At 43.8% G+C, this 24,351-nt stretch overlaps 2 protein-coding genes across 6 annotated transcripts in view; both read right to left on the minus strand.

The window, feature by feature from the left end:
- The window catches only part of LOC310709406 (C4b-binding protein alpha chain-like), a 41,719-nt gene extending 17,951 nt beyond the window's left edge, over nucleotides 1–23,768 (minus strand). Inside the window, exon 1 of one of the 2 annotated variants that reach the window (XM_083509044.1) lies at nucleotides 23,684–23,768. The gene's annotated coding sequence lies outside the window, so the exon portion shown is untranslated. Of the gene's footprint in view, nucleotides 1–23,237; nucleotides 23,467–23,683 lie in introns of those variants that run through there. The other variant, XM_083509043.1, reaches the window with a different exon arrangement.
- LOC310709419 (zona pellucida sperm-binding protein 3 receptor-like) lies at nucleotides 1,197–23,791 on the minus strand. Of its 4 annotated transcripts, XM_083509074.1 has the most exons (8): nucleotides 23,497–23,518; nucleotides 19,498–19,671; nucleotides 16,800–16,979; nucleotides 14,044–14,235; nucleotides 12,367–12,558; nucleotides 7,828–7,854; nucleotides 6,839–6,908; nucleotides 1,197–1,814 (listed from the first exon to the last, which is right to left on the minus strand). In XM_083509074.1, exons 3-7 carry the CDS (start codon nucleotides 16,975–16,977, stop codon nucleotides 6,841–6,843), a joined length of 657 nt encoding a protein of 218 aa, XP_083365200.1. In that variant the 5' UTR covers nucleotides 16,978–16,979; nucleotides 19,498–19,671; nucleotides 23,497–23,518; the 3' UTR covers nucleotides 1,197–1,814; nucleotides 6,839–6,840. The 4 variants fall into 4 exon arrangements, with proteins under 4 accessions (XP_083365200.1, XP_083365199.1, XP_083365198.1 ...); XM_083509073.1 differs by lacking the exons at nucleotides 14,044–14,235; nucleotides 23,497–23,518 and adding an exon at nucleotides 23,680–23,791; XM_083509072.1 differs by lacking the exons at nucleotides 1,197–1,814; nucleotides 23,497–23,518 and adding an exon at nucleotides 23,680–23,791 and having other exon boundaries at nucleotides 6,783–6,908; nucleotides 19,624–19,671.
- Nucleotides 23,792–24,351: the final 560 nt, after the last annotated feature.

Genomic DNA, 24,351 nt, shown 5'->3' on the forward strand with positions numbered 1-24,351 from the left:
AATCACAATGAGTGCTAAGTCAAGTCTGAAATGTGATTGTTGAGTGAGTTATTGGACACAAGGCCGGGGTCATAACGAGCTGCTGTTTTCTCCCCTTTAGTGCTCTTTTCAGCTTCTGCCAGATTTTCTAATAATCCTTAGAATCTCCAAAATACCTATTAGATTCTCCCTTTGCCCTTCCTTTCTTCCTAACAACCAAGATGTATCTTTCCTCTTGTTTCAAATATGGGGCCACTGCAGTGGTTAAGAAGGAGCTGAGGGAAAACAGGGCATACTGCTTGATAAGGTGAGCTGAAGGGAAATCTCAACTGCAATCAGATCTAGCAAGCATGACCAATCCTCAGGGATTATGGGATTTGCAGTCCCAAAGTATTTGGGGGGCATGAAGTTAGGGAAACCTATCCTAGAAGGTTCCAAATGCTAGCCTATGCAGACACAGAACCCATATGAAGGACTGCACAGAGATCACAAAGAATTCGAGTACAGATACTGTGGACAAAAATGGGAATGGATAAGATCACCATACTATGTTTCTGAGCCAGCTGCTCCTAGAGATAAAATGCTGGACTTCAGGGATCTCAAGAATGCAGTTTTTATGTCCTTATCAGAGACTGTAAGTGAAGAATGCAAATTATTCAACTTTATGATATATTTGCATGAAGGAATTCCTAAATTTAAGAAAGAGGTGAATATAAAAAAATGTAGACAATATGTAAACCAAGGGCACTATGTCAGCAACCTCAGCTTTAGATTTTCATAAAAAAAGAGTTAAAGGGTGCTTAACTTTCCCCAAAGCCTGCTGCTTCTCAGCTTCATATCTGTTCCTATTTCACACGTGTTCACTTTTTAGGCCTGTTTTAAAGAATTAGTGCGCAAGGGAATCCACTTCTTTCCTTCCTTCTCCTAAAATACCCCTTCTGAAGTAGTCTTTTTCTTTTAAATAATGTTGGTGAGGATTTAACTATGTGCAACTGCATCTAAGTTTCCATAGAATCTGAACCAGGCACTTACCTTTACCTGAGTAAATTAGGTTTAAAAGATACTGTAATTTGTGAACTGTCATACTTCCTTGCATGTGTGTTTTTACTAAATGACAAGAATAAGGCACTATTAGCAAAAGATGAAAAAAGTAGGTTTTAAAGAAACAAAAGGTGGACACATTTTAAAGGAAGAAAAGTAGATCAAACTGAACAGTGTTTCACTGATACTGTTCTTTTATTTTTAAGGTGATTATTGTCCTAGATTCAAAATCTTGCAATTTCAGAAGGGACTATTGCATAGTATGTGCCTTTGTTGCTTTCTTCATAAAACTACATGTTGTAGCATATACCTGTCAGGAATATTATGCTCAATCAGCGGGAGAAAGGGGCAGTTCACACAAAGGTTTACTGTGGGATGCAGCACTATGAGATCCTACCTGTACAGTTGGTACAGTGGTTTTTGCTGAGTTCCTCAACAGAGTTCTGACTGTCCTGTAACATGTAAGTAAAGGGCCAAAGAAGGGGAAGGAAAGATGGGTCAAAAGAAGGAGAAGGAAAAGAAAGAGAATAATAAGATGATTCTACCCAGTTGCCTCCACTGATTGGCTCTTCATGTTGTGAAGATTATGTCAAATCTGCCTCATACACTGTCCCTTGGCTCTGTTACTGAAAACTACCCACTAGAGAAGACTGGTTTGGTTTTCCTCCAGACGTCTGCTTTCTATCTGGTATTCTTGCTCTGTTTCTGCCTCTCCTTTATTTCCTGCTACTGCCCAAGTGACAACATTAGTGACTTCTGTGACTTCATTCATAAGGAGGAGACAGGGGACTCCCCTGAGAAGGAGGATAGTTCACCAATACAGGAGCCAGATATATGGAGAAACGTGACTCAAAGAAGTAGGAGGCCCAGGGTTCACTCTGATTGTTTAGAAATACACAATCGCTTTGAGGTCCTCTCCCCTAGCATGGAGGACGAAGAGCAGACTCCATTTGAGGATCTCTCCCTCATTACAGTCGATCAGGTATATGAAGACGAGCAGCAAAGTCAGTCCTCAGGGAATGTGCAGGCGACCTTGGAACGGACAGCTCATGGAAAAACCCCGACCAAACCCAAGAGGAGGCGTGTAGTGGTGATAGGGGATTCCCTACTGAGGGGAACAGAAGCAGTGATCTGTGGGCCTGACAAGATGTCTCGGGAAGTGTGCTGTCTCCCCGGGGCTAAGATCCAAGATGTAACTGAACGACTGCAAGGAATCATAAAACCCACTGAAAAATACCCCTTCCTCTTGGTTCATGTGGGAACCAATGACACTGCAAGCAATAGCCTCCAGAAGATCAAAAGAGACTATGAGGCTCTCGGCAGGAAATTGAAGCAACTAAATGCACAAATTGTCATCTCGTCTGTCCTCCCAGTTGAACGACGTGGCCCAGGGAGAGAGGGGAAAATAGTGGAAGTGAACAGCTGGCTTCGCAAATGGTGTAAACAGGAACGGTTTGGATTCTTAGATCACGGACTGCAGTTTCTTGAAGATGGACTTCTGGCAAGTGATGGGCTGCACCTCACAATGGTTGGGAGAAATGTTTTTGCCAAAAATCTCAGAAATCTCATCAGGAGGGCTTTAAACTGACTAATGTGGGGGAGGGAGACAGTGCTCCTGAAGGTAGGAGTCTATCAATTAATGAAGATGATCATCCAAATGTCATAGACCAAATGGAGCAAGCAGCACACGGACCTAGTGGTGGGAGGAAAAAATCCTTAAATAAGAGACACGGGGGAATAATTAATGGACTTCAATGTCTGTACACTAATGCGCAAAGCATGGGAAATAAACAAGATGAGCTTGAGCTCTTGGTACAGCAAACTAAATATGACATAATAGGCATCACTGAAACCTGGTGGGATAAGTCCCACGATTGGAATGTAATAATGGGGGGATACAATCTATTTCAGAGAAACAGACCAGACAAGAAAGGAGGAGGAGTGGCGTTATATGTGTATACCTGTGAAGAGATCCAAGATTTAGAACCTCAAAGCCAAAGTGAGAGCATTTGGGTCAAAATTAAGGGAGAGAAGAATAACAGAGACCTCATTGTGGGAGTTTACTATAGATCCCCAAGCCAAACGGAGGACATAGATGATGCCTTCCTGGAACAGATGGCCAAGCATGCAAAAGGAAGGGAGATAGTAGTAATGGGGGACTTCAATTATCCGGATATTTGTTGGACGTCAAACTCAGCCAAGAGCATAAGGTCAAACAGATTCCTCACTGGCCTTGCAGACAACTTCATTGTCCAGAAAGTGGGAGAAGCAACAAGAGGAACAGCCATTTTAGATCTGGTCCTAACCAATGTTGATGACCAGGTTAGTGGGGTAGAAGTGGAAGGATCATTAGGCGCGAGTGATCATGCTCTTCTGAAGTTTACTATACAGCGGAAAGGAGCAGCCAAGCATACTAGGACTCAATTTCTTGACTTTAAGAAAGCCGACTTCATAAAACTTAGGGAAGTGCTGGGTGAGATCCCATGGACAGCAATACTAAAAGGAAAGGGAGTTCATGATGGCTGGGAGTTTGTTAAGAGGGAGATAGTAAAAGCACAACGTCAGGCAATACCAATGAGACGGAAACATGGAAGATGCCTAAAGAAGCCAGGGTGGCTATCTAAAGAACTTTTAAATGAATTAAGATTAAAAAAGGATGTGTACAAAAAATGGAAAAGGGGGGAAACCACCAAAGAGGAATTCAAACAAATAGCCAGCACGTGTAGACACAAAGTCAGAAAAGCTAAAGCACAGAATGAACTCAGGCTTGCTAGAGAGGTTACAAGGAACAAAAAAGGCTTTTATGGGTATGTTCGTAGCAAAAGGAAGAACAAAGAAACAGTGGGGTCACTCAGAGGAGAAGATGGTGAAATGCAAACAGGGGACACAGAAAGGGCTGAACTCCTCAATGCCTTCTTTGCCTCAGTCTTCTCCGATAAAGAAAACAATGCCCGACCTGAAGAATTTGGAGCAAATGATTCAGCAAAGGAAACACAGCCCAGAATAACTAAGGAGATGGTACAAGAATATTTGGCTAGTTTAGATGTATTCAAGTCTCCAGGGCCAGATGAACTGCATCCAAGAGTATTAAAAGAACTGGCAGATGTGATCTCAGAACCACTGGCAGTCATCTTTGAGAATTCCTGGAGAACAGGCGAAGTCCCGGCAGACTGGAGGAGGGCAAATGTTGTCCCTATTTTCAAAAAGGGGAAAAGAGAGGACCCAAATAATTACCGCCCAGTCAGTCTGACATCAATAGCAGGGAAGATTCTGGAACAGATCATTAAGCAAACAGTCTGTGAGCACCTAGAAAGGAATGCTGTGATCACCAATAGTCAGCATGGATTTCTGAAAAATAAGTCATGTCAGACTAACCTGATCTCGTTTTTTGACAGAATTACAAGCCTGGTAGATGAAGGGAACGCAGTGGATGTAGCCTACCTTGATTTCAGCAAGGCATTTGACAAGGTGCCCCATGATATTCTTGTAAAGAAGCTGATAAAATGTGGTCTTGACTATGCTACCACTCAGTGGATTTGTAACTGGCTGACTGACCGAACCCAAAGGGTGCTCATCAATGGTTCCTCTTCATCCTGGAGAAGAGTGACTAGTGGGGTGCCACAGGGTTCTGTCTTGGGCCCAGTCTTATTCAACATCTTTATCAACGACTTGGATGATGGACTCAAGGGCATCCTGATCAAATTTGCAGATGACACCAAACTGGGAGGGGTGGCTAACACCCCAGAGGACAGGATCACACTTCAAAACGACCTTGACAGATTAGAGAACTGGGCAAAAACAAACAAGATGAATTTTAACAGGGAGAAATGTAAAGTATTGCACTTGGGCAAAAAAAATGAGAGGCACAAATACAAGATGGGTGACACCTGGCTTGAGAGCAGTACATGTGAAAAGGATCTAGGAGTCTTGGTTGACCACAAACTTGACATGAGCCAACAGTGTGACGCGGCAGCTAAAAAAGCCAATGCAATTCTGGGCTGCATCAATAGGAGTATAGCATCTAGATCAAGGGAAGTAATCGTGCCACTGTATTCTGCTCTGGTCAGACCACACCTGGAGTACTGTGTCCAGTTCTGGGCACCACAATTCAAGAAGGACACTGACAAACTGGAACGTGTCCAGAGGAGGGCAACCAAAATGGTCAAAGGCCTGGAAACGATGCCTTATGAGGAACGGCTAAGGGAGCTGGGCATGTTTAGCCTGGAGAAGAGGAGGTTAAGGGGTGATATGATAGCCATGTTCAAATATATCAAAGGATGTCACATAGAGGAGGGAGAAAGGTTGTTTTCTGCTGCTCCAGAGAAGCGGACACGGAGCAATGGATCCAAACTACAAGAAAGAAGATTCCACCTAAACATTAGGAAGAACTTCCTGACAGTAAGAGCTGTTCGACAGTGGAATTTGCTGCCAAGGGGTGTGGTGGAGTCCCCTACTTTGGAGGTCTTTAAGCAGAGGCTTGACAACCATATGTCAGGAGTGCTCTGATGGTGTTTCCTGCTTGGCAGGGGGTTGGACTCGATGGCCCTTGTGGTCTCTTCCAACTCTATGATTCTATGATTCTATGATTCTATGATTCTATGATTCTATGCCACATTGTTCTCTTTTGGTAGCCTGTCGGAGAACAGAAGTGGCAGAATAAATTTGATTAAGTCTTGGGATTATTATTTTTTAAATCACCTGGCATCAAAATTATATCAATGAACACGTCAGCTAAGCCTTCATTCTGGAGAAAATCCTTTCTCCAGTATCCATGAGACCTCAGATAGTGATGAAACTCAGAAAAAGGCCTCCACTTCAGAAATTTGTGTATGGACAGGACCATGTACAGACAGGATCATCCTTTTGTACCTGGTCCCAAGATGTGAACAAGCTTAAAACAATTTGGAATTGTGGGTAGAAATGGGCTTGGAGGCATTGCAGTTTCTGAAGCACTGTAGGGTGAGAAACTGCTAGCTATTCTAGCTGGGCCTGATAGGACTTGAAGTCTATAAACATTTGGAGGACCAAAGTTTCCACACTCCAAAGGTGTTATGTACTGAAGTTCTCACCCTGGGCCAGCAAATAGTTATGCAAATGAAGGATCAAAAGTGACATTCAGTGATTGGATAGTTTGTATGCAAATGAAGGATCGAAAGTGACGTTCAGTGATTGGATAGTTTTAGAAAATGGCAACAGTTACATTGTTCTGGAGCTCTGTATAAGCAGGCTGACTGAGCTCCTCAGTTCAGTTCTGTTCCAGCTTACAAAAAAAGAGCTGTTTTGGAAGAATTGCTGTGTTGTTTGATATGTTTGCCCACAACTTAACAAAAGGAACAACCAGTGACAATGCTGAAACAAGGGGCAACCCCGGCCTGCAACCAGGAGCCATGTGTCCCATTTCGCCACTTGAGGTGCAATAAGAAGTGCTGCCTGACCTCCTGCCGGTGGAAAAACAGCACCAGCATTGGCACCAATTGGCTTCACCATGCCTCATGTGTGGGCTGGGCAACCCCATTCAGAACAGAGTGAACACCAATGCCTAGGTAGATGAAGCATTCAGATACTGTAACTTGACCTTGTCTGGATATTCAGCAAAAAAGGGGAAATTAATACATTTTTTGTTAACAATATTTGGTAGCTCTGGTTTAATAAAAAAAGTATATTGCATTTCCTTTAAAATTTCAAAACAGCCACCATAGCAAGGTTGTGAGTATATCAATTTATTATCTACAAGGAGAGTATATTTATTTAGATAAAATGTTGTGGACATTAGAAATGCAAAACAGAAAGGAAAATAGGAGTTTGGTGATAAGAAAACTTTTACCTTGATTGTGAACATTTCTTACAAGCCCATTTAAGTGTCAGGATCAATACAGGTAATATGCTTGCTAAAAAAGAAGAAGAAACACACACCACCATTGTAGTAAAACCCCCCACAAAAGGTCAATAAAACTGACGCATAATTAAAAACAGCATAGAAAATGCTCTGCAAATATTACTAATAAACATTTCACACTTGAATGTACTTAACAATAAAATACGTTAAACTGTCATTTGGTGGTCACAAGTCATTCTAAGACCAAACCACTTATTATTAGGGTGTAAAGACAGGTGATTTGTTGTCTTTGTTGTTTTGTTATGGGAACCTATCTGAAATAACTATGATGCCAAAATTATAAAATTAGTTTCACAGACAGGATTATTATTAAAATGATTCTACCTCTTGGAATGTTAAGGTAAAACTTGCTAGCAAATTTATTTGGATTGCTTCCATAGGGGGGAAATACGAACTGTACTTGGAAGTAAACTCCACTGAGTTTAAAGATGTATCTCAACCCACAGAGGAGATTAGACAAATGATGAGCAAAGATTTGAGCATTGATGCCAAGCTTTGGAAATATGAAAAATTGTGCACACTATTGGTGCTTTGTAAATGTTTGGAATAAAGTGTGTGTGTGTTTATATGTAAACACACACAAACAGTCCTTGAATAATCCAGAGTCAGTGCAACAAAAAGAAACTCCTATTTAGGAAAAAAAATAGGGAAAACATCTAGAATCATCAACTGACTGTAAGCACTTTTAAGGCCCAATTTCTTAAATCTCTACAATGAAACTTCAAAATACTTATCTCTGGCTGCATAGTGCCCAGCTTTCTATGACCCCATAATATTATTGCCATTTTTCACATAGCAATGTTTTATACCATTTCATATTTTTTGCATATTAAATTGTATAAAATATCGGTATGTAAAAAACTATAATGCATCGCCATGTTTCCCCCATTCATTTTCAAGAAATTACATACCAGCTATAAGTAGTCTCAGGAAAACACCTAGAAAAGAGGGGGAAATGTTTCTAATAAGCAAACGTCTCAAAATAAAACCTTGTAAGACTAATTATAGAAAGGCTACTCATTCGGACTGGCAACCACATCTGAAATGGCGTATAAACTGAAGTACTGCAGCTCAAGGTGGATTTTGTATCAGAGCCTGGTGGATATGTTTACTTATATCATTTTCACACACACACCATATACCGTATTTTTCGCCCTATAGGACGCAATTTCCCCCCTCCAAAAATGAAGGGGAAATGTGTGTGCGTCCTATGGGGCGAATGCAGGCTTTCGCTGAAGCCTGGAGAGTGAGAGGGGTTGGTGTGCACCGACCCCTCTCGCTCTCCAGGCTTCAGGAAGCTATCTGCAAGCCTGGGGAGCCCAGCGGGAGTTCCCGCGGGCTCCCTAGGCTTGCGGATAGCAGCGCGCCCCGGGCTTCGGGCAGATATCCGCAAGCCTGGGGAGCCTGGCGGGAACTCCCGGGGTGTGCTCCGTCTCAGGATAGCAGCCTGTTCTGAGGGCTGGGGTCGGGGGAAGCTCGGGGGGGAATATTTTTTTCTCTTTATTCCCCCCCCCCAAAAAAAAAACTAGGTGCGCCCTATGGGCCGGTGCACCATATAGGGCAAAAAATGTGGTATACTCGATGGGCACTTCAAAAATTAATACTATATTAAGAAACCATACGGGTTTAAAAGAATAGATGTTGACTTTACATGACTCAATCTCAAATCATAATTGTTTTTTGCTGTGGTAAGAACTTCCTTTTAAAATACTAAAGTTGCAAATATCATTTTAAAATGAAATACCGTATTTTTCGCTCTATAACACGCACCTGACCATAACACGCACATCGTTTTTAGAGGAGGAAAAAACATTCTGAATGAAACAGTGGATGTATCATTTTTGTGCTTCATGCTGTGGCCACAGACATGTGATCTGATGGTGAATTTGGGGTGACCCAATGCAAAAATCCTGAGAATTCCTGTGGATCCATGATTTGTAACCACGTTTTTGCACCATTGCAGCCCAAGGCAACAGTGGGTGCGTGATTTTTCTGGTGCAGGCTGTAGCCATGAACATGCTATGTGATCTGATGGTGAATTTGGGGTGACCCAATGCAAAGATCCTGAGAATCCCTGTGGATCCATGCTTTGTAACCACATTTTTGCACCATTGCAGCCCCAGGCAACAGTGGGTGCGTGATTTTTTTGGTGCAGGCTGTAGCCATGGACATGCTATGTGATCTGATGGTGAATTTGGGGTGACCCAATGCAAAGATCCTGAGAATCCCTGTGGATCCATGCTTTGTAACCACATTTTTGCACCATTGCAGCCCCAGGCAACAGTGGGTGCATGATTTTTTTGGTGCAGGCTGTAGCCATGGACATGCTATGTGATCTGATGGTGAATTTTGGGTGACCCAATGCAAAGATCCTGAGGATCCATATGGATCTATGCTTTGTAACCACATTTTAAGTGGGGAGCGAAGGAAAAACAAAGAAGGGACATGAGAGGGGTGTGCAGAGAAGCAGCTGGCTAAGAATGCAGGAGAGGGATTTAACGGGAGGGAGGAAAGAAAGGCAAAAATTTCTCCCCGCCCAAGCCAGCCATCTCTCTCTCTCTCTCCCCCCTCCCCCTCTCTCTCCCTCCCGCCCCCCTCTCCCTCTCCCCCAGCAGCACCGGAGCACAGAGAGGAACTCTGCTTTCCCCTCTGATTGCCTGGAGGGGAGGGGCTTTCCCTGCTCTTTGTTCCGTTCCAGCAAACACAGCAACGAAACAGAGGAGGGTGGGCAGTAAGACCCTGAGGCAGAATGCAGGAAAGCAGCCACTTCCTCTTTTCAGGTTTCCCTTCTCCGTGAAGCGCGATTTGATTTTTGCCTGATTTTTTGGCTCCAGGGACCGCACATTCACTCAATAACACGCACAGACATTTCCCCTTCCTTTTTAGGAGAAAAAAATCTGTGTGTTATAGAGGGGAAAATACGGTACTTGAGGATTATGCAAACCATTTAGATTCTCATAAACCGGAAACTTAATTTGATTTGTTGCCTGTCAGCTATATCAGACAACTACTTCAGAAGCTTTTGAGAATGTGTGTTGGGGTGGGAGAGGAAGTGCAGAAACTGTTGTTTGCTTTGCTGTCTGCCAATCACATGGAGCAGTTGGCAGGCAGCTACTTGAGGGACTTCTTGAATATGTGTGCACGGTAGCAAGTTTTTGCCTTCTTAGTAGTGGCACCCATCCTGTGGAATGCCCTCCCTTCAGATGTCAAGGAGATGAGTAACTATATAACCTTTAGAAGACATCTGAAGGCAGGCCTGTATAAGGAAGCCTTTTAACGTCTAATGTTTTATTATGTTTTAATATATGTTGGAAGGCGCCCACAGTAGCAGGGGCAACCCAGTCAGATGGGCGGGATACAAATATCGAAATTGAAATGTGGGAGTGGGGTAAGAAGCAGCTGCTTGACATGGGCCTCAGGTGGATTTCTTGCTCTGAAACTGAAGAAAGCAAGGAAGCAGGTTTTGATTGTTGAATGAGGTTGGTTAATTTGTATTTGTATGTTGACTCATCGTTTTCAAATTTTAATTGTGGGTAGGGGCCTCAAAAGCTGGGAGACCCTGGTTAAGAGACAAATGCCCAGTTCCATTTTCTTAAAAGAGCCTTCATGAAGGTGTGCTGCGAAGTATAAAGCATTTCTTCAAATATCTGTAAATAGTTGCACCTCAACCGTTTCCACTCTGAATGTGTTTTAGTCTGTAAATACCATTTCTGATAATTTTATTGAGTCTTGGGGTTTGTGAGTGGACAATTCAGCCACTAACAAGACCCAATTCCACATACAACTGGATATTAAATTTTCACTTAAACTAAATATCCATGCATACAAATATACATGTGTCAATACCCTAAAAGCATCAGTTTTAACTGAGTGCAAAATGTGTCACCATGGCTGCTGCATCATTAATGAGTAACCATCTGAACACAGAATTTAGCCCAATGCAGTAGACATTCCTGATCTGGCTATCTATGCTGGATGGTAACGGTTGGGACTGTTAGGATATTTCCGTTCCACCTTAAAAGGGGACAGGCTGTTGTGAGTCACAGCCTGCGTATTTCCTGTTCACAGGAAGTTTCTGTTTTGTATATAGCTGTTGTTTCTCTCTCTGTGCCTTGACACGCAGGCAGGCAGTCATGTTTTTCTTTGTTCTGACCGACGCTGAATAAAGTTGTAAATAATGCTCTCCTGAGTGCATCTTTCGTTGTGCGAACTCTGCGAAAGGGCGTGCACCAGTCCTTGGAATGTGGACAGATGTTTCTGAGGCTTGTGTCGCTAACTGACTGATACTGCGTTTCTATGGGAGGTTGATGGATCGTCCGGAGTCGACGTGGGAGCATGGTGCCCTTTGTCTCCCTGGCAGTATCCCAACAACAGGGACAACACTAGTTTCTATGTCATGTTTCAAATGACCACGTCAAAATTCTACATTCTGACTAAAGAGATAACACCTTGTGATCCAGCACCAGGAAATTGGGATGCAAAGAGCAGTGCCTGTTCAGAAGTGCCTAGTGCTGACAATTTACAATATAGCCTTAAGAGAAGGTTGTTTGCCCCTGAATATCACCTTTGGGGTGGGTAAATTCAGCTTGCAAGATCTTCAGAGAGACTGACTAGGTACTAAACAAATATTACCTGAAAGATGTTATAAAAGTAAGAGGCAGAATAAAAATTCTCAAAGACTTCTGGAAGCTTGACTTCCCATGGACTAGTGGTGCCCAGGATTCATTCCATATCCACATTTTGCTCTAGAGGGTTGCAGTCCAGAGTTCTACAACCAAAAGTACTTCTACAACATGGTTCTTCAAGAGGTTGTGAACACCAAGGGCCACTTTATGGATGTCAATGTCTGTGTTGTTGGGAGAAAACATGGTATAGATATCTTCTGGATGTCCCGCCTTTGCTGACAAGCCAGAGGCTGGTCGTGTCTTCCCTGGCCTAGTGGTGCTTGTCAGTGATTTTTCCATGTACCCCCTCAACTTCACCATTCAGGCATTCACCTTCAAACCATAGCTGATGTCTTCCTACAGGTCTACATGGATAGGCATGGACTGTACCTTCAGCTACTACCACAGTTCAGCTTGGCTGCCTGTGAAAAGGCTTTGGCCATTTAAAGTTAAGGTGGAGGTCCCTCTATACCTTGCTAGATATGGATATCATTGTTGTCTCCTGTATCCTGCTCAAAAGCTGCAAGATGGGGGCCGGTATCCTTCTTGAGAAGCACCCTGGTATGTCTAAGCTTGGAGATGAGATGGATGCTGTACCCATGGGCAGAGACCAGAATGTTAACACAGTTCCAGTTAACCGATGACAAGTATTTATGCATGTGTAAATAAAACCATATATGTTTTTGCAGGTACCACCATCTTAGAGGTATGCATTTGCACCCCCAAATCTCTCACTGGTCAGAGATTTAGCATTTATAACAGTATTTTCAGAAATATAATGCTTACTCAGAACACAAGTTGGAATATTAGGCAACCATTGCTTCCCACCGATGTAATTAATCTTAGGTGATCCGATCAAAATATAGCCAACATCACATTGAATAGTAACTTCATCTCCAATGTTGTAGTATTCTTTCTCCCCATAGATTATTCTCCCATTACGGATATGGAGTTCAGTAGTGTCTGGTGATGTTCTAGCTGAAAACACAAAAAAACTATTAAAAATAATATAAAGCAGTACTAAACTGCACACAAAATAGGAAAAAAAAATCATACTTGTGCAACTTGATTTTGCAAAATGCAGAATGTTCTATACAAAAAAAGTTAAGAAAACTTCCTGATATTATGTATAATATTGTGCTATTTTACATCTGCCAGAAGTGTCTGGGAGCTGCCATTAGGAGATCTGGAGTGAAGTGTCAACAATAAGCAGATGACACCCAGCTCTGTCTCTCTGTTCTAAGTGAACATTCATTCATCATCCAGGTGGCATTGTTACTTATTTCTCCTGGGATGGGGCTAAAAGGAAGATTTTTAGGTCATGTTTGCAAAGCTTGGTGTGATGCATCCTATTAGATATTGATAGCTAGTTTGTAGATCCCTGGAAAAGGTTAAGAGAGGGTGCAATCCAGTTTACAGCCACAGTATTGTACCTTCTCTTTTACTTCTTCCACTGGTCAACTCTGCAACCCTGGCCTATTTGTCATGGTTCTAATCCCATCCCATTGTTGCATTGTGCAAAATGAAAGGATTCCAAAGTTGCAGCTTTTGCTCTATCACTCCAATGGATTCTTTCACTAATGATTTGTTTTTATATTAAAAACATTGTACAAGAACTGAGTGGTTTGGAATACTTCAATTTCAGGCCTTCTGCATGCTGATGCTATTGCAGTTATCTCCACCACATTAATTGGAATATGGAAGTTACTGAGCAACTACGTTTTGTATGAAACAGCACCTATTATTACTGCAAAGACTAAAATTCTAGGTATTGGCAAGAAGAAAGCTCATATATGGAAGTTGGGCAATCCCATGGCCAGCCACATTCATGTAAGCCACATTCAGTACTAACTTTCATGCAAAGGAACCCAGAACTGAATCTCTAATCAGGGACAGGATATGATGAGGTGCACACAGCAGCTAGCATACCACTAAAATAAAAATATCAACTGTAATTGGGATTAAAATATATCATTTTTAGTCCAATAGACCAATGCAGCCAATGTTCTGGAAAGCAAGTGAAAGCATTCATGTAAATACACATGACAGAAGTCTGTTAAATTGTACTTAAGATACCTTTGTGGGGGGGGGGGTGGGGGGGATTAGACAAGGACCAGGTTCAAATCCACAGTAAGCCATGAAGCTACCTAGGTGACCTTGGGCCATTTACTGTCTCTTGGCCCGAACAGCATTCCACTGTTGATGTACAGATAAAATTGGGAGACATAGACCTATGTACACCATCCTGATCTCTATGGAAGAAAGGTGGAATATAAATGTAATAATGAACAAAAAAGTAAACAAAAAACTGCTAGAAGAATGAAGCAGCTTCAGAAGATGTCAAGACCACATATAATGGTGTGGGTGTGTCTGCCCATCTGTGATTTACCTGTAGATAATGGGAAATATCTGTCTTGAGTATGGCTTTAAAAGGAACATTTATATATGGATTTATATACATACAGAAACATGGTTGTATAGAAGGATCCCACTGATTGTAGCCTTTGCATTTTACAATCATCTTTGTGGTTTCATCAAAAAAAGAATGGTTTGGATGGCAGTAAACTGTGATGGTATCTCCAATTTTGTATTCAGATTGCAATGGATACACACTCCCTTTGGGCATTACTGGAGCACCACAATTTTCCGGATAAACTATAACAAGAAAAATAAAACTGGAAGATATAAATGCAAGACTAATAGTATACAATCTGTCACAAGATTCAAGATGCCGCCATTGTGTCAGGTACCTGGATTTTTGAGCAGGCCGTTCTAGCCATTGGCGCTAGGGGTACATGGCACCCGGGCGCCAGGCTCTCAGGGGTGCCAGACCAAGAGTCTGGGGCCAAGTGTTGGGAAGAGCCGCCAACAGCCGCACTCCAACACTTGCCCCTGAACTTGCACTGAGCAGCCCGCAGCAGAAGAGCCTGCGGCGCTCCGACAGGTTCTGCTCCGCTCAGTTGTCAACTCTTCCCCCAGCTGCATGGCTGCTGTTTCAGTGCCGCGCCCGGAGCGCCATGTAACGTGGGCATGGCGCGGTGCATCCTGTTGCATGCGCCAAGCTGCGGGTTCCTTTGCTGGCTTTTCCACTGTTGGCGCACACTCCCAGCACCACCCAAAGTGGGGTGCCAGTGCAGAACAATGGGGAATGCAAGCGGCATCTCCAGACGGGATCTGCCACGCGCCGACGGCAACAACAAATCCTGACGAATAGGAGCATGTGGATCCTGTCCGGAGATGTTTCCTCTGCTGCCGCTTGCATTCCCCGTCATTCTGCACTGGCACCCCATATTGGGAGGCACTGGGAACATGCGCCGACAGCGGAAAAGCCAGCAAAGGAACTCGCAGCTTGGCGCATGCAACAGGATGTGCCACACAGCGGCCACGTTTCATGGCGCTCCAGGTGCTGCATGCGCAGCCAAAACAGTTAGCCGCCATGCAGCAGGGGTGTGTGGAGGCAGCGGGCAGACAGCCCAGTGACTGTGCCACCCAACATTTTGTCATCGTCCCCAGCATGGAACCGCCACCCACCTTTGTACACCCCTGTGCGTGGGGCACTGGCACCCCCGTTGGTTGGCAATTTGAGTCCCTGCATCTCACAACTGTTCTAAAGGTAAACAACTATTTCCTTAACAACTTTGGGGTCCCCCCTTAAAAAAGGTTGACAACTCGGGGCAACCTAGGAGCGCCAGGCGGATCTTTGCACCCCGGCACTGTATATGCTTAAGATGGCCCTGTTTTTGAGCTCTGTAAGAAGGCACAAAACAGTTTAACACCAATTACGTCATGGCAAGTCATGCAAACCCTATTCTTTTGAACACAACAGGAGAAAAGTTAAATTATTCTTAAACTTTTGTTCTTGAAATGTTTTCTGTGCAGTCACACATTGGGCATGCTTGTAAAACAAATGCTATTAGGCAAACGGGATAAGAGTTACCCTTTCAGAAACAAATGACTAACATCTATGTGATGAGTGAAGCTACAAAATCTCTGGGTAAGCTAGATTTCAATGGACTTCTTTAAAATATTGCACTTGGGAAGGTGTAGGTCCTAGGCCAGGAGTAGGGAATCATCCACCCTCCCTTTCTCTAACGAATGTGTATACACTGCTGTGGTGGGTATAAAGCCAAGGTTGGATTCACCAGCACTGGCTGAATGTGAGGTACTTCCAAGTTATCAGCAGTCAAGCTGAAGGTAACATGCTATATGGCGATAACATAGCATGGTGAGCTAGCATGGTAAAGTGCTAGTGGAACTCTATAAACTTGGGTCTTTACAAGATTTATTTCTAAAACCACAAGAACTGAATTATAGTAGATTAGTTCATGATGCAGCAGGATCTCTTAGATTTTATGTAGCTAGTGTGTTTATTTTTGTCTTGTGTCGTGAGACATTGAACAGTTTATATAATTTGAACTGAACTGTCTGAGCAAAGAGTTTTCTGAACTGGGAACTCTGGAAAAGGCTGACTACTGGAAAGCAGAAAGAACCTGACATTCTGCTTGATGCCTCTGCTAGAGCTGTGCAGACTCTGTCGATCACACTGCTTGAAGTTTGGTATAGTATCAACAAACGGATGGTGGGCCCACTATATCAGGTTATTGGCCAACTGATTCTATAAGTCTAGCAACGGTTCATGTGATGGGGCGGATGCTGAACACCAGCATCATTCTTGCTTACCTGGCTAGCACTGGGGCAGCAGCAAACTCAGAGCTGCACAGGTGCACCAGGGAGGCTGTCGCTGCTACTCTAGCAGTCCTATGATTACGCGCGCACAGCCCCAACCTTGCCTTTGTTGCTTGTAACTTAACTGAGCTGAACTTGCAGCTCCATACAGCAGCCTCTTTGGATTCCACCTTTTGATTACCTTCTGTCTTGGATTCCTTCATTTTCTCCTCCTAGCACTGGTGAACTCCAGACACTACTTCCTACTATGATTTTACTTTCTGTCCTCCCCACTGGAGTAAACACATGCAAAACTAACAAATGTGTTTTCAAATTTGGGCTGCCCCTTCTTCTGCATTAGTGAACCATTATTATACTAAGCAATTAAAGCTCAATTGGTTCTCTGAACTTTGTGAGATATAACACAAAAATACACCTTGGTGGCCAACATTTTTTACTCCTTTTTAAACATGTCAGTTCCCTATGTTTAAATGGCTTTTTATTGTGGAAAGAGAAAAATATATTCTAATCCAGTGCTTTTTTCAAAGCCTTACTCTTTTTGCAGGATGGCACTTCAGGGACCCAAGAACCGTTCTCCTCACAGCGAATAAAATAACTGCCGATTAAGAAGTATCCAATTTTACATTCAAATGTAATACTGCTGCCATAGGTATAGGAATCTCTAAATCCACTTAATTTTATTCCATCCGGAACTACTGGATTGGCACACATAACTGAAAGTGAAAAGTAAAATTAAAAAGCAGAACTCCTTAAAAACTAGAATATTTACATTTCTGCTCTCTTGAGAATGGGATATTTTCTGATGAAACTTATTAAAAATTATTCTCTCCTAAATCATTAATCTAGATCAGGAGTGGCCAACCCCTTTTTGGTCCAAGGGCTATGTTTACCATTGGCTAACCCAATAGCTGGAGTAATATATATTATCATTAAAAAAGAAATGTTTAGACTCACTTTATGTATTGGGTTGCTATAATTTGTTCACCATTTATAATTGTGCAACTTTAGTATAATCACCTAAAGGAACAGCCACTAAGGGTCAAATGCATGTTATGACAAGCACACTTTTCTTTTAAGTGGTCTTAGAACCAGCCACTTTCTGCAGGAAAAGCAGTCTCACTAAACTTCAGTTCAGATTAGGATTGCAATGTGGATGAGAGAGTGGAGGTTTAACCCCACACCATTTCCCCAGGCCCACCAGCAGCTTGTCTTTGCCCCCTGAATACATTGTTTACTGCATGAAGCACATTTCTGAAGAGGAACAGCTTTTCAGACGAGTGCTTTCCTGTTTGAGGAATACTTTTGTAATGGTTGTGCAAGATTATTGGTTGACAAAATAAATCCATCTCCTGTAAGGGTTCAACATTATCTTTCCGCAAATTAGCTTTTGCACTATTGCGAAATCAGATTCCTAGCAATCAAACAGTTAATAGGAAAACATGAAGAGTCAAATAATTCTGCTTATGTGATTGTCATTGACAACTAGCTAGCTAGCATCTTTATGAATCAGGAGTGCTGAGAAATATGATGGCAGGGGCAGCAATTCCAGTGGCCTGCTATAAGTGCATATTCTGTTTTCCTCCAGCATTATTCTATTTGGTCTTTTAATGTTTGGCTTATTTTCAAATATACATCTGTCTCCAGTGATTTCTCCTTCAAAAGGAAGACAAACTTGGCAAAACAGTGGAGCACTCAGGGAAGTAGGAAACATACACAACACATGTATTTATAAAATCCTATCACTGATCTGGACATAGCAGCACACAGCTTCCTAGCAAGTCAGTAGGCTTTTTTAATAGCATCACTACAGATAAAATTGTTATGAAAATAAAATCAACCTCCACATGTGGGTAGAGGGAATTCTCCTCTCCTCTGTGCTTTACCGTTATTAGCAACAATATCACAAGAAATTGAAGGTGCTGCAACGACCAATAAAGTCTCATTGCAATGGTATTTTATCACTATTTCTTAAGGATAAGTCCCAGTCCCATTGTGAGAGCCATTAAGACTACTTGGAGGAACTGCACAAGAAATTCCTAGAAAAATATTGAACAATTTAGCAAATAGGCAAAACTTGGATAGAACTGCTAGGAGTCTGGTAAATATACTGCACTAGTGCGCAGAGAGAAAGAGTTTGTAGTGCATGTTGAGAGCAGAAGAAAACCTTAAGGTTTATTACTTATGACAAACAAAGCCATCTTGAGTACAAATATTTCCCACAAAAAAGGGGTCCTGCAGGCCCCAGGCATGAGTTGGTCACCATTTCTGTCACCTGCTGTCTTTGTTATTGTTGTTTAGTCATTTAGTTGTGTCCGACTTTTTGTGACCCCATGAACCAGAGCATGCCAGGCACTCCTGTCTTCCACTGCCTCCCGCAGTTTGATCAAACTCATGTTGGTAGCTTCGAGAACACTGTCCAACCATCTCGTCCTCTGTCGTCCCCTTCTCCTTGTGCCCTCAATCTTTCCCAACATCAGGGTCTTTTCCAGGGAGTCTTCTCTTCTCATGAGGTGGCCAAAGTATTGGAGCCTCAGTTTCAGGATTTGTCCTTCCAGTGAGCACTCAGGGCTGATTTCCTTAAGAATGGATAGGTTTGATCTTCTTGCAGTCGATGGGACTCTCAAGAGCACCATAATTCAAAAGTATCAATTCTTCGGCGATCAGCCTTCTTTATGGTCCAGCTCTCACTTCACTACTGGGAAAACCATAACTTTAACTATACGGACCTTTGTCAGAAAGGTGATGTCTCTGCTTTTCAAGATGCTATCTAGGTTTGTAATTTCTTTTCTCCCAAGAAGCAAGCGTCTTTTAATAGCGTGACTGCCGTCACCATCTGCAGTGATCATGGAACCCAAGAAAGTAAAATCTCTCACTGCCTCCATTTCTTCCCCTTCTGTTTGCCAGGAAGTGATGGGACCAGTGGCCATGATCTTAGTTTTTTTGATGTTGAGCTTCAGACCTTATTTTGCGCTCTCCTCTTTCACCCTCGTTAAAAGGTTCTTTAATTCCTACTCACTTTCTGCCATCAAGGTTGTGTTATCGGCATATCTGAGGTTGTTGATATTTTTTCCGGCAATCTACTTCTTATTTCATTAGAGTTTATTTTTAAGTAAGTGTGGGTACGATCACAACCACAAATTAAGAGACGCTTGGTATTTCTTATGTTTAAAGCATTAGAGTAACTTTTTAGAAATCACTAAAATAAACGAACACATTTAGAGCAACACATACCATGACAGGGGTCTGACAACGGTGTCCAGGAACCTCTAATACATGTAGTTGTGTTAGTTTTATCACGCACTCTTACAGCACCTTCTTTGCATCTATATACTGCGAAGCGGTTATATATAAAGATACCGACCTCAGAAAAGGGAAATATTGGTAAATTGTCAACATCACAGGCCTCTGGGTTCACATAAAAAGACAAAGATTAATATGACACATAAGCCTTTGGAAGTAAAAATCCTGTTTACAGTTTCACTATATTTGTTCTAAAAAACTAAATATGGGATAATTATAACAAACAATAATGAAAGAGAAACACTGACAATGCAGTGAAAGTGTTTTAAGTTGAGTTCATTAAACAGTGTGTATCAGCAGACACCTTTCACACTGAGGACTCAATATCCTTAATCTTCTCTTCTGCAAGCTCCAGTGAAACTAGCTCTGATGTTCTTACACAGTTCTTGTTAATTTCAAATAAAATGTTCCTACTGGAATGCGTTTTGAAGGAAATGAGCAGAGCAGAGTGGTAGATCTATCACAGTTTCCTAAGCCAGGCCCATGCAAGGAAGGGGGACAACTGGGCACACTTGCCCCAGGCCTCGGGAGCTAAGTCAAGTTGCATGGAATCAATTTCAATCCGTTACCCCTGAGGATGTGGACAGGCTGCTTGGACGAGTGAAACCAACCACCTGTCTCCTTGATCCTTGCCCATCCTGGCTTATAAAAGCTAGCTGGGAAGGGCTGGGCGATGGGCTCTGCGGGGTGGTGAATGCTTCCCTCTGTGAGGGAACATTCCCAGATCCGCTGAAAGAGGCGGTCATTAAACCGCTTCTTAAAAAACCATCTTTAGACCCGGCCAGTATGGCCAACTATCGCCCAGTCTCAAATCTTCCATTCTTGGGCAAGGTGATTGAGCGTGTGGTTGCTGAACAACTCCAGGCACGCCTGGAGGATGCGGACCATTTGGATCCCTTCCAATCAGGGTTCAGGCCTCATCATGGGACTGAAACTGCCTTGGTCGCACTGGTTGATGATCTCCGGCGAGCTAGGGACAAAGGTGAGAGTTGTTTCCTAGTTCTGCTGGATCTCTCAGCGGCCTTTGATACAATCGACCATAACATCCTTCTGGACCGTCTAGAGGGGTTGGGAGCTGGGGGCACTGTTATACAGTGGTTTCGCTCCTTTCTCCTGGGCCGTGTTCAGAAAGTGGTGGTGGGGGATGAGTGTTCAGACCCTTGGGCCCTCACTTGTGGGGTGCCTCAGGGTTCTGTCCTCTCCCCCATGCTTTTTAACATCTATATGAAGCCGCTGGGAGAGATCATCAGGGGGTTTGGACTGGGTGTCCATCAATATGCAGATGATACCCAGCTCTACCTTTCTTTCAAATCAGAACCAGTGAAGGCGGTGAAGGTCCTGTGTGAGTGCCTGGAGGCGGCTGGAGGATGGATGGCGGCTAATGGATTGAAGTTGAATCCTGACAAGACAGAAGTACTGTTTTTGGGGGACAGGGGGCGGGCTGGTGTGGAGGACTCCCTGGTCCTGAATGGGGTAACTGTGCCCCTGAAGGACCAGGTGCGTAGCCTGGGAGTCATTTTGGACTCACAGCTGTCCATGGAGGCACAGGTCAATTCTGTATCCAGGGCAGCTGTCTACCAACTCCACCTGGTACGCAGGCTGAGACCCTACCTGCCCGCTGACTGTGGCCGGAGTGGTGCATGCTCTAGTTATCTCCCGCTTGGACTACTGCAATGCGCTCTACGTGGGGCTACCTTTGAAGGTGACTCGGAAACTACAACTAATCCAGAATGCGGCAGCTAGACTGGTGACTGGGGGCGGCCGCCGAGACCACATAACACCGGTCTTGAAAGACCTACATTGGCTCCCAGTACGTTTCCGAGCACAATTCAAAGTGTTGGTGTTGACCTTTAAAGCCCTAAACGGCTTCGGCCCAGTATACCTGAAGGAGCGTCTCCACCCCCATCGTTCTGCCCGGACACTGAGGTCCAGCGCCGAGGGCCTTCTGGCGGTTCCCTCATTGCGAGAAGCGAAGCTACAGGGAACCAGGCAGAGGGCCTTTTCGGTGGTGGCGCCCGCCCTGTGGAATGCCCTCCCATTGGATGTCAAGGTGATGGACAACTACCTGACTTTCAGAAAACATCTTAAGGCGGCCCTATTCAGGGAAGCTTTTAATGTATGATATTTTAGTGTTTTTTGGTTTCTGTGGAAGCCGCCCAGAGTGGCTGGGGAAACCCAGCCAGATGGGCGGGGTACAAATAATAAATTATTATTATTATTATTATTATTATTATTATTATTATTAGCAGGCTGGAAGGCCCTGCCAGGGGCCTGCCACACTTACACTGTCATGTCACAAACATCCCAGGCCTCCCAGCCTATGACAAGCTCTGCAAGGTTCGTGGTGGTGGTCCTAAGCTTTGTTGGTTTGTGCCATCCTTAGCAACTAGTTTTTCTGAGGTGGGGTGGTTTTCTCCAGTGAGAATTAATTACCAGCTCTCAGTCTAGCACAGTTTCAGATCTCTTTGGCAGCTTGTCAGTGGAATGGAGGAACCCAGGATCCTCATCCTTCCCAATGAGTCGTCAATCCACCTTTGACACAGATTTTTTTTTTTTTACATCTGCCGCAGGTGTAGGACAAAACCATCTTAATCTGATCCCTTTAAAAAAATCCTCCAGCTAACGCTTTTCAACTGGAGTTTTTCCACAGAAAATAAAGAACATGTCTCTTTGCTATCTATAACACTTCTCAAGCTAAAACCTCTGTAGCAGTTGACAAGCAGTAAAATACATACATACAGATTTTGGGCCCTCCTAATAGTAAAATGCAATAACAGGTAGGCATGAAGCACATACATACACTATCATAAAATAACAGATAGGTAGCCGTGTTGGTCTGCCATAGTCAAAACAAAAAATTTCCTTCCAGTAGCACCTTAAAGACCAACTAAGTTAGTTCTTGGTATGAGCTTTCGTGTGCAAGCACACTTCTTCAGATACTTATCTGAAGAAGTGTGCTTGCACACGAAAGCTCATACCAAGAACTAACTTAGTTGGTCTTTAAGGTGCTACTGGAAGGATTTTTTTTGTTTTATCATAAAATAATGAACCCATAAATTAGCCAGGAATGAATCCAACATTCTGCCAGGACATGGGCTCGTGCCTTGCATTTACCCAGATTAGTGAATGAGGTGTGATACTCTGACGGGGGTCTGAGAGACCTCCTGTCTCCCCCCCCCAAAGGTGGTGGTACTACGTACCATTGTGTACCACCAGAAAACAACACTCTTTTTTACAGAGATTACCAGGAAAGGCTCACACACCATTAATCTGAGATTATCTGATTCACTTACACAAATAACAAAGGCTGCAGCCAGATGCACTTTGGTATCTGTGCCATGTCAAGAATAGAAAGTCTTATTTTAGATGTGATGTAATGGAAACATGAATCTCATTTTTTTGTTGGGGTAGTTTTATTTCTCATGTTGCCAAATATCCCGTGTAGAATTTATAGGCTTTGCAATTTATGGGCTGCAATCCACAATCACCCTCACTTTAACTAACTGACCTATGCGTTGCAGCTAGCTCGGTTGTGTGTGTGTGTGTGTGTGTGTATGTATCTATATCTATATATATATATATATATCTAATCTATATCGATAACTATATCTATATATATATATATATAATGAGTTAGTGAAGCACCACAGAATAAAGTAGAACAACCCCACCGCTAATGCACTATTATTGTGTCAATCCCCCTAAAAGACCCTTCTGGGAGGCACCAAGGTCTTCCCCATGCGTGCTTCCTCGGGAGTAAGAAAGGCCGCCTGGCAGAGAAAGGCCCCTTGGGAGGATGGACGGCCCCGTTGGCTCTGCCGACTGAGGCCGCAGCCTGGGACGCGGCGGGCGGCGCGCAACCGCCTCGCGGCTGAGGAGGACGGACACCTCGACGCCACCTGGCGGGCTGCGGGGGACATCCGCGTTTACCTCAGGCGCCTGGAAAGACCCGCCCACTCGCGCGCCGCGTTTTGCGAAGCCTCTCGAGGAGAGAGGGCAGGAAGGCGAGCGGGCGGGAGGGGAAGGGGAAGGTGGCGGGGAGAAAGGGAGGCTCAGCGATCGCTAGAGGCCGCTAGAGGCTCCGCCGCCGCCGCCTGCCTTCCTCGTACTCACCCACCAGTCCCTGAGGCAGCAGCAACAGCATCGACATCCCCAAGAGCCGGCGGGTCAGCAGAAGCCCCCAGGACGGCCGTTGCATAACGCTGAGCGGCGACGGCGAAGAGAAGGCAGGCTCACGACTGCGCGGGCGAGTGACGTAAAAGCGTTCGGTGAAGGGCCGCGTTGCGGGGAGCAACGCGCGATGGTCGCTGTTCAGCTCGCCTTCCCTGTTCCCTATAGCATTTCCCACCTAGAGTGCCGGATGGATCCTTTGCAGACTGTACTTTTTCGCTATGTTTCATTCCTCCCCACCTCAGTGGAAGACGACAGCTTGCTTGCGAAAGACAGCGGGGGAAATCCAGGATTGTATTGCATCTGTGATATGTTGGTGGACTGTCCCATTACTTTGAAAAAAGTGTAGAAATCATGCTCTCTCACATCGAAGTATTATTGAGTGGGGAAAATATGGTTCCTGCTGCTTTTTAAGGTTTCAAAAATCAATTTCTTTTTTTAAAAAATCCTAGACAGTGCAATGCAGTGTTTTACTACGCCATGTGACAGCCCCACGTAGCCCCACATTGTTGCAGTCCAGGCAAGAGATAACTAGAGCATGCACCACTCTGGCGAGACAGTCCATGGGCAGATAGGGTCTCAGCCTGTGTACCAAATTAGTTCTTTTTTTTAATC

Source organism: Podarcis liolepis (genome assembly GCF_965112155.1).
Source record: "Podarcis liolepis genome assembly, chromosome: 6".
NCBI lineage: Eukaryota > Metazoa > Chordata > Lepidosauria > Squamata > Lacertidae > Podarcis > Podarcis liolepis.

What these genes read in the sequence shown, in the direction of transcription:
- LOC310709419 (XM_083509071.1), bottom strand. Translation starts at nt 23,764, where the DNA reads ATGCAACGGCCGTCCTGGGGGCTTCTGCTGACCCGCCGGCTCTTGGGG. An exon ending in GCTGCCTCAGGGACTGGTGG is followed by an intron (nt 19,672 to 23,679) that starts GTGAGTACGAGG and finishes ATGTGAACCCAG; the next exon opens with AGGCCTGTGATGTTGACAAT. An exon ending in CCTGAGACTACTTATAGCTG is followed by an intron (nt 6,909 to 7,827) that starts GTATGTAATTTC and finishes CTTCTTTTTTAG; the next exon opens with CAAGCATATTACCTGTATTG.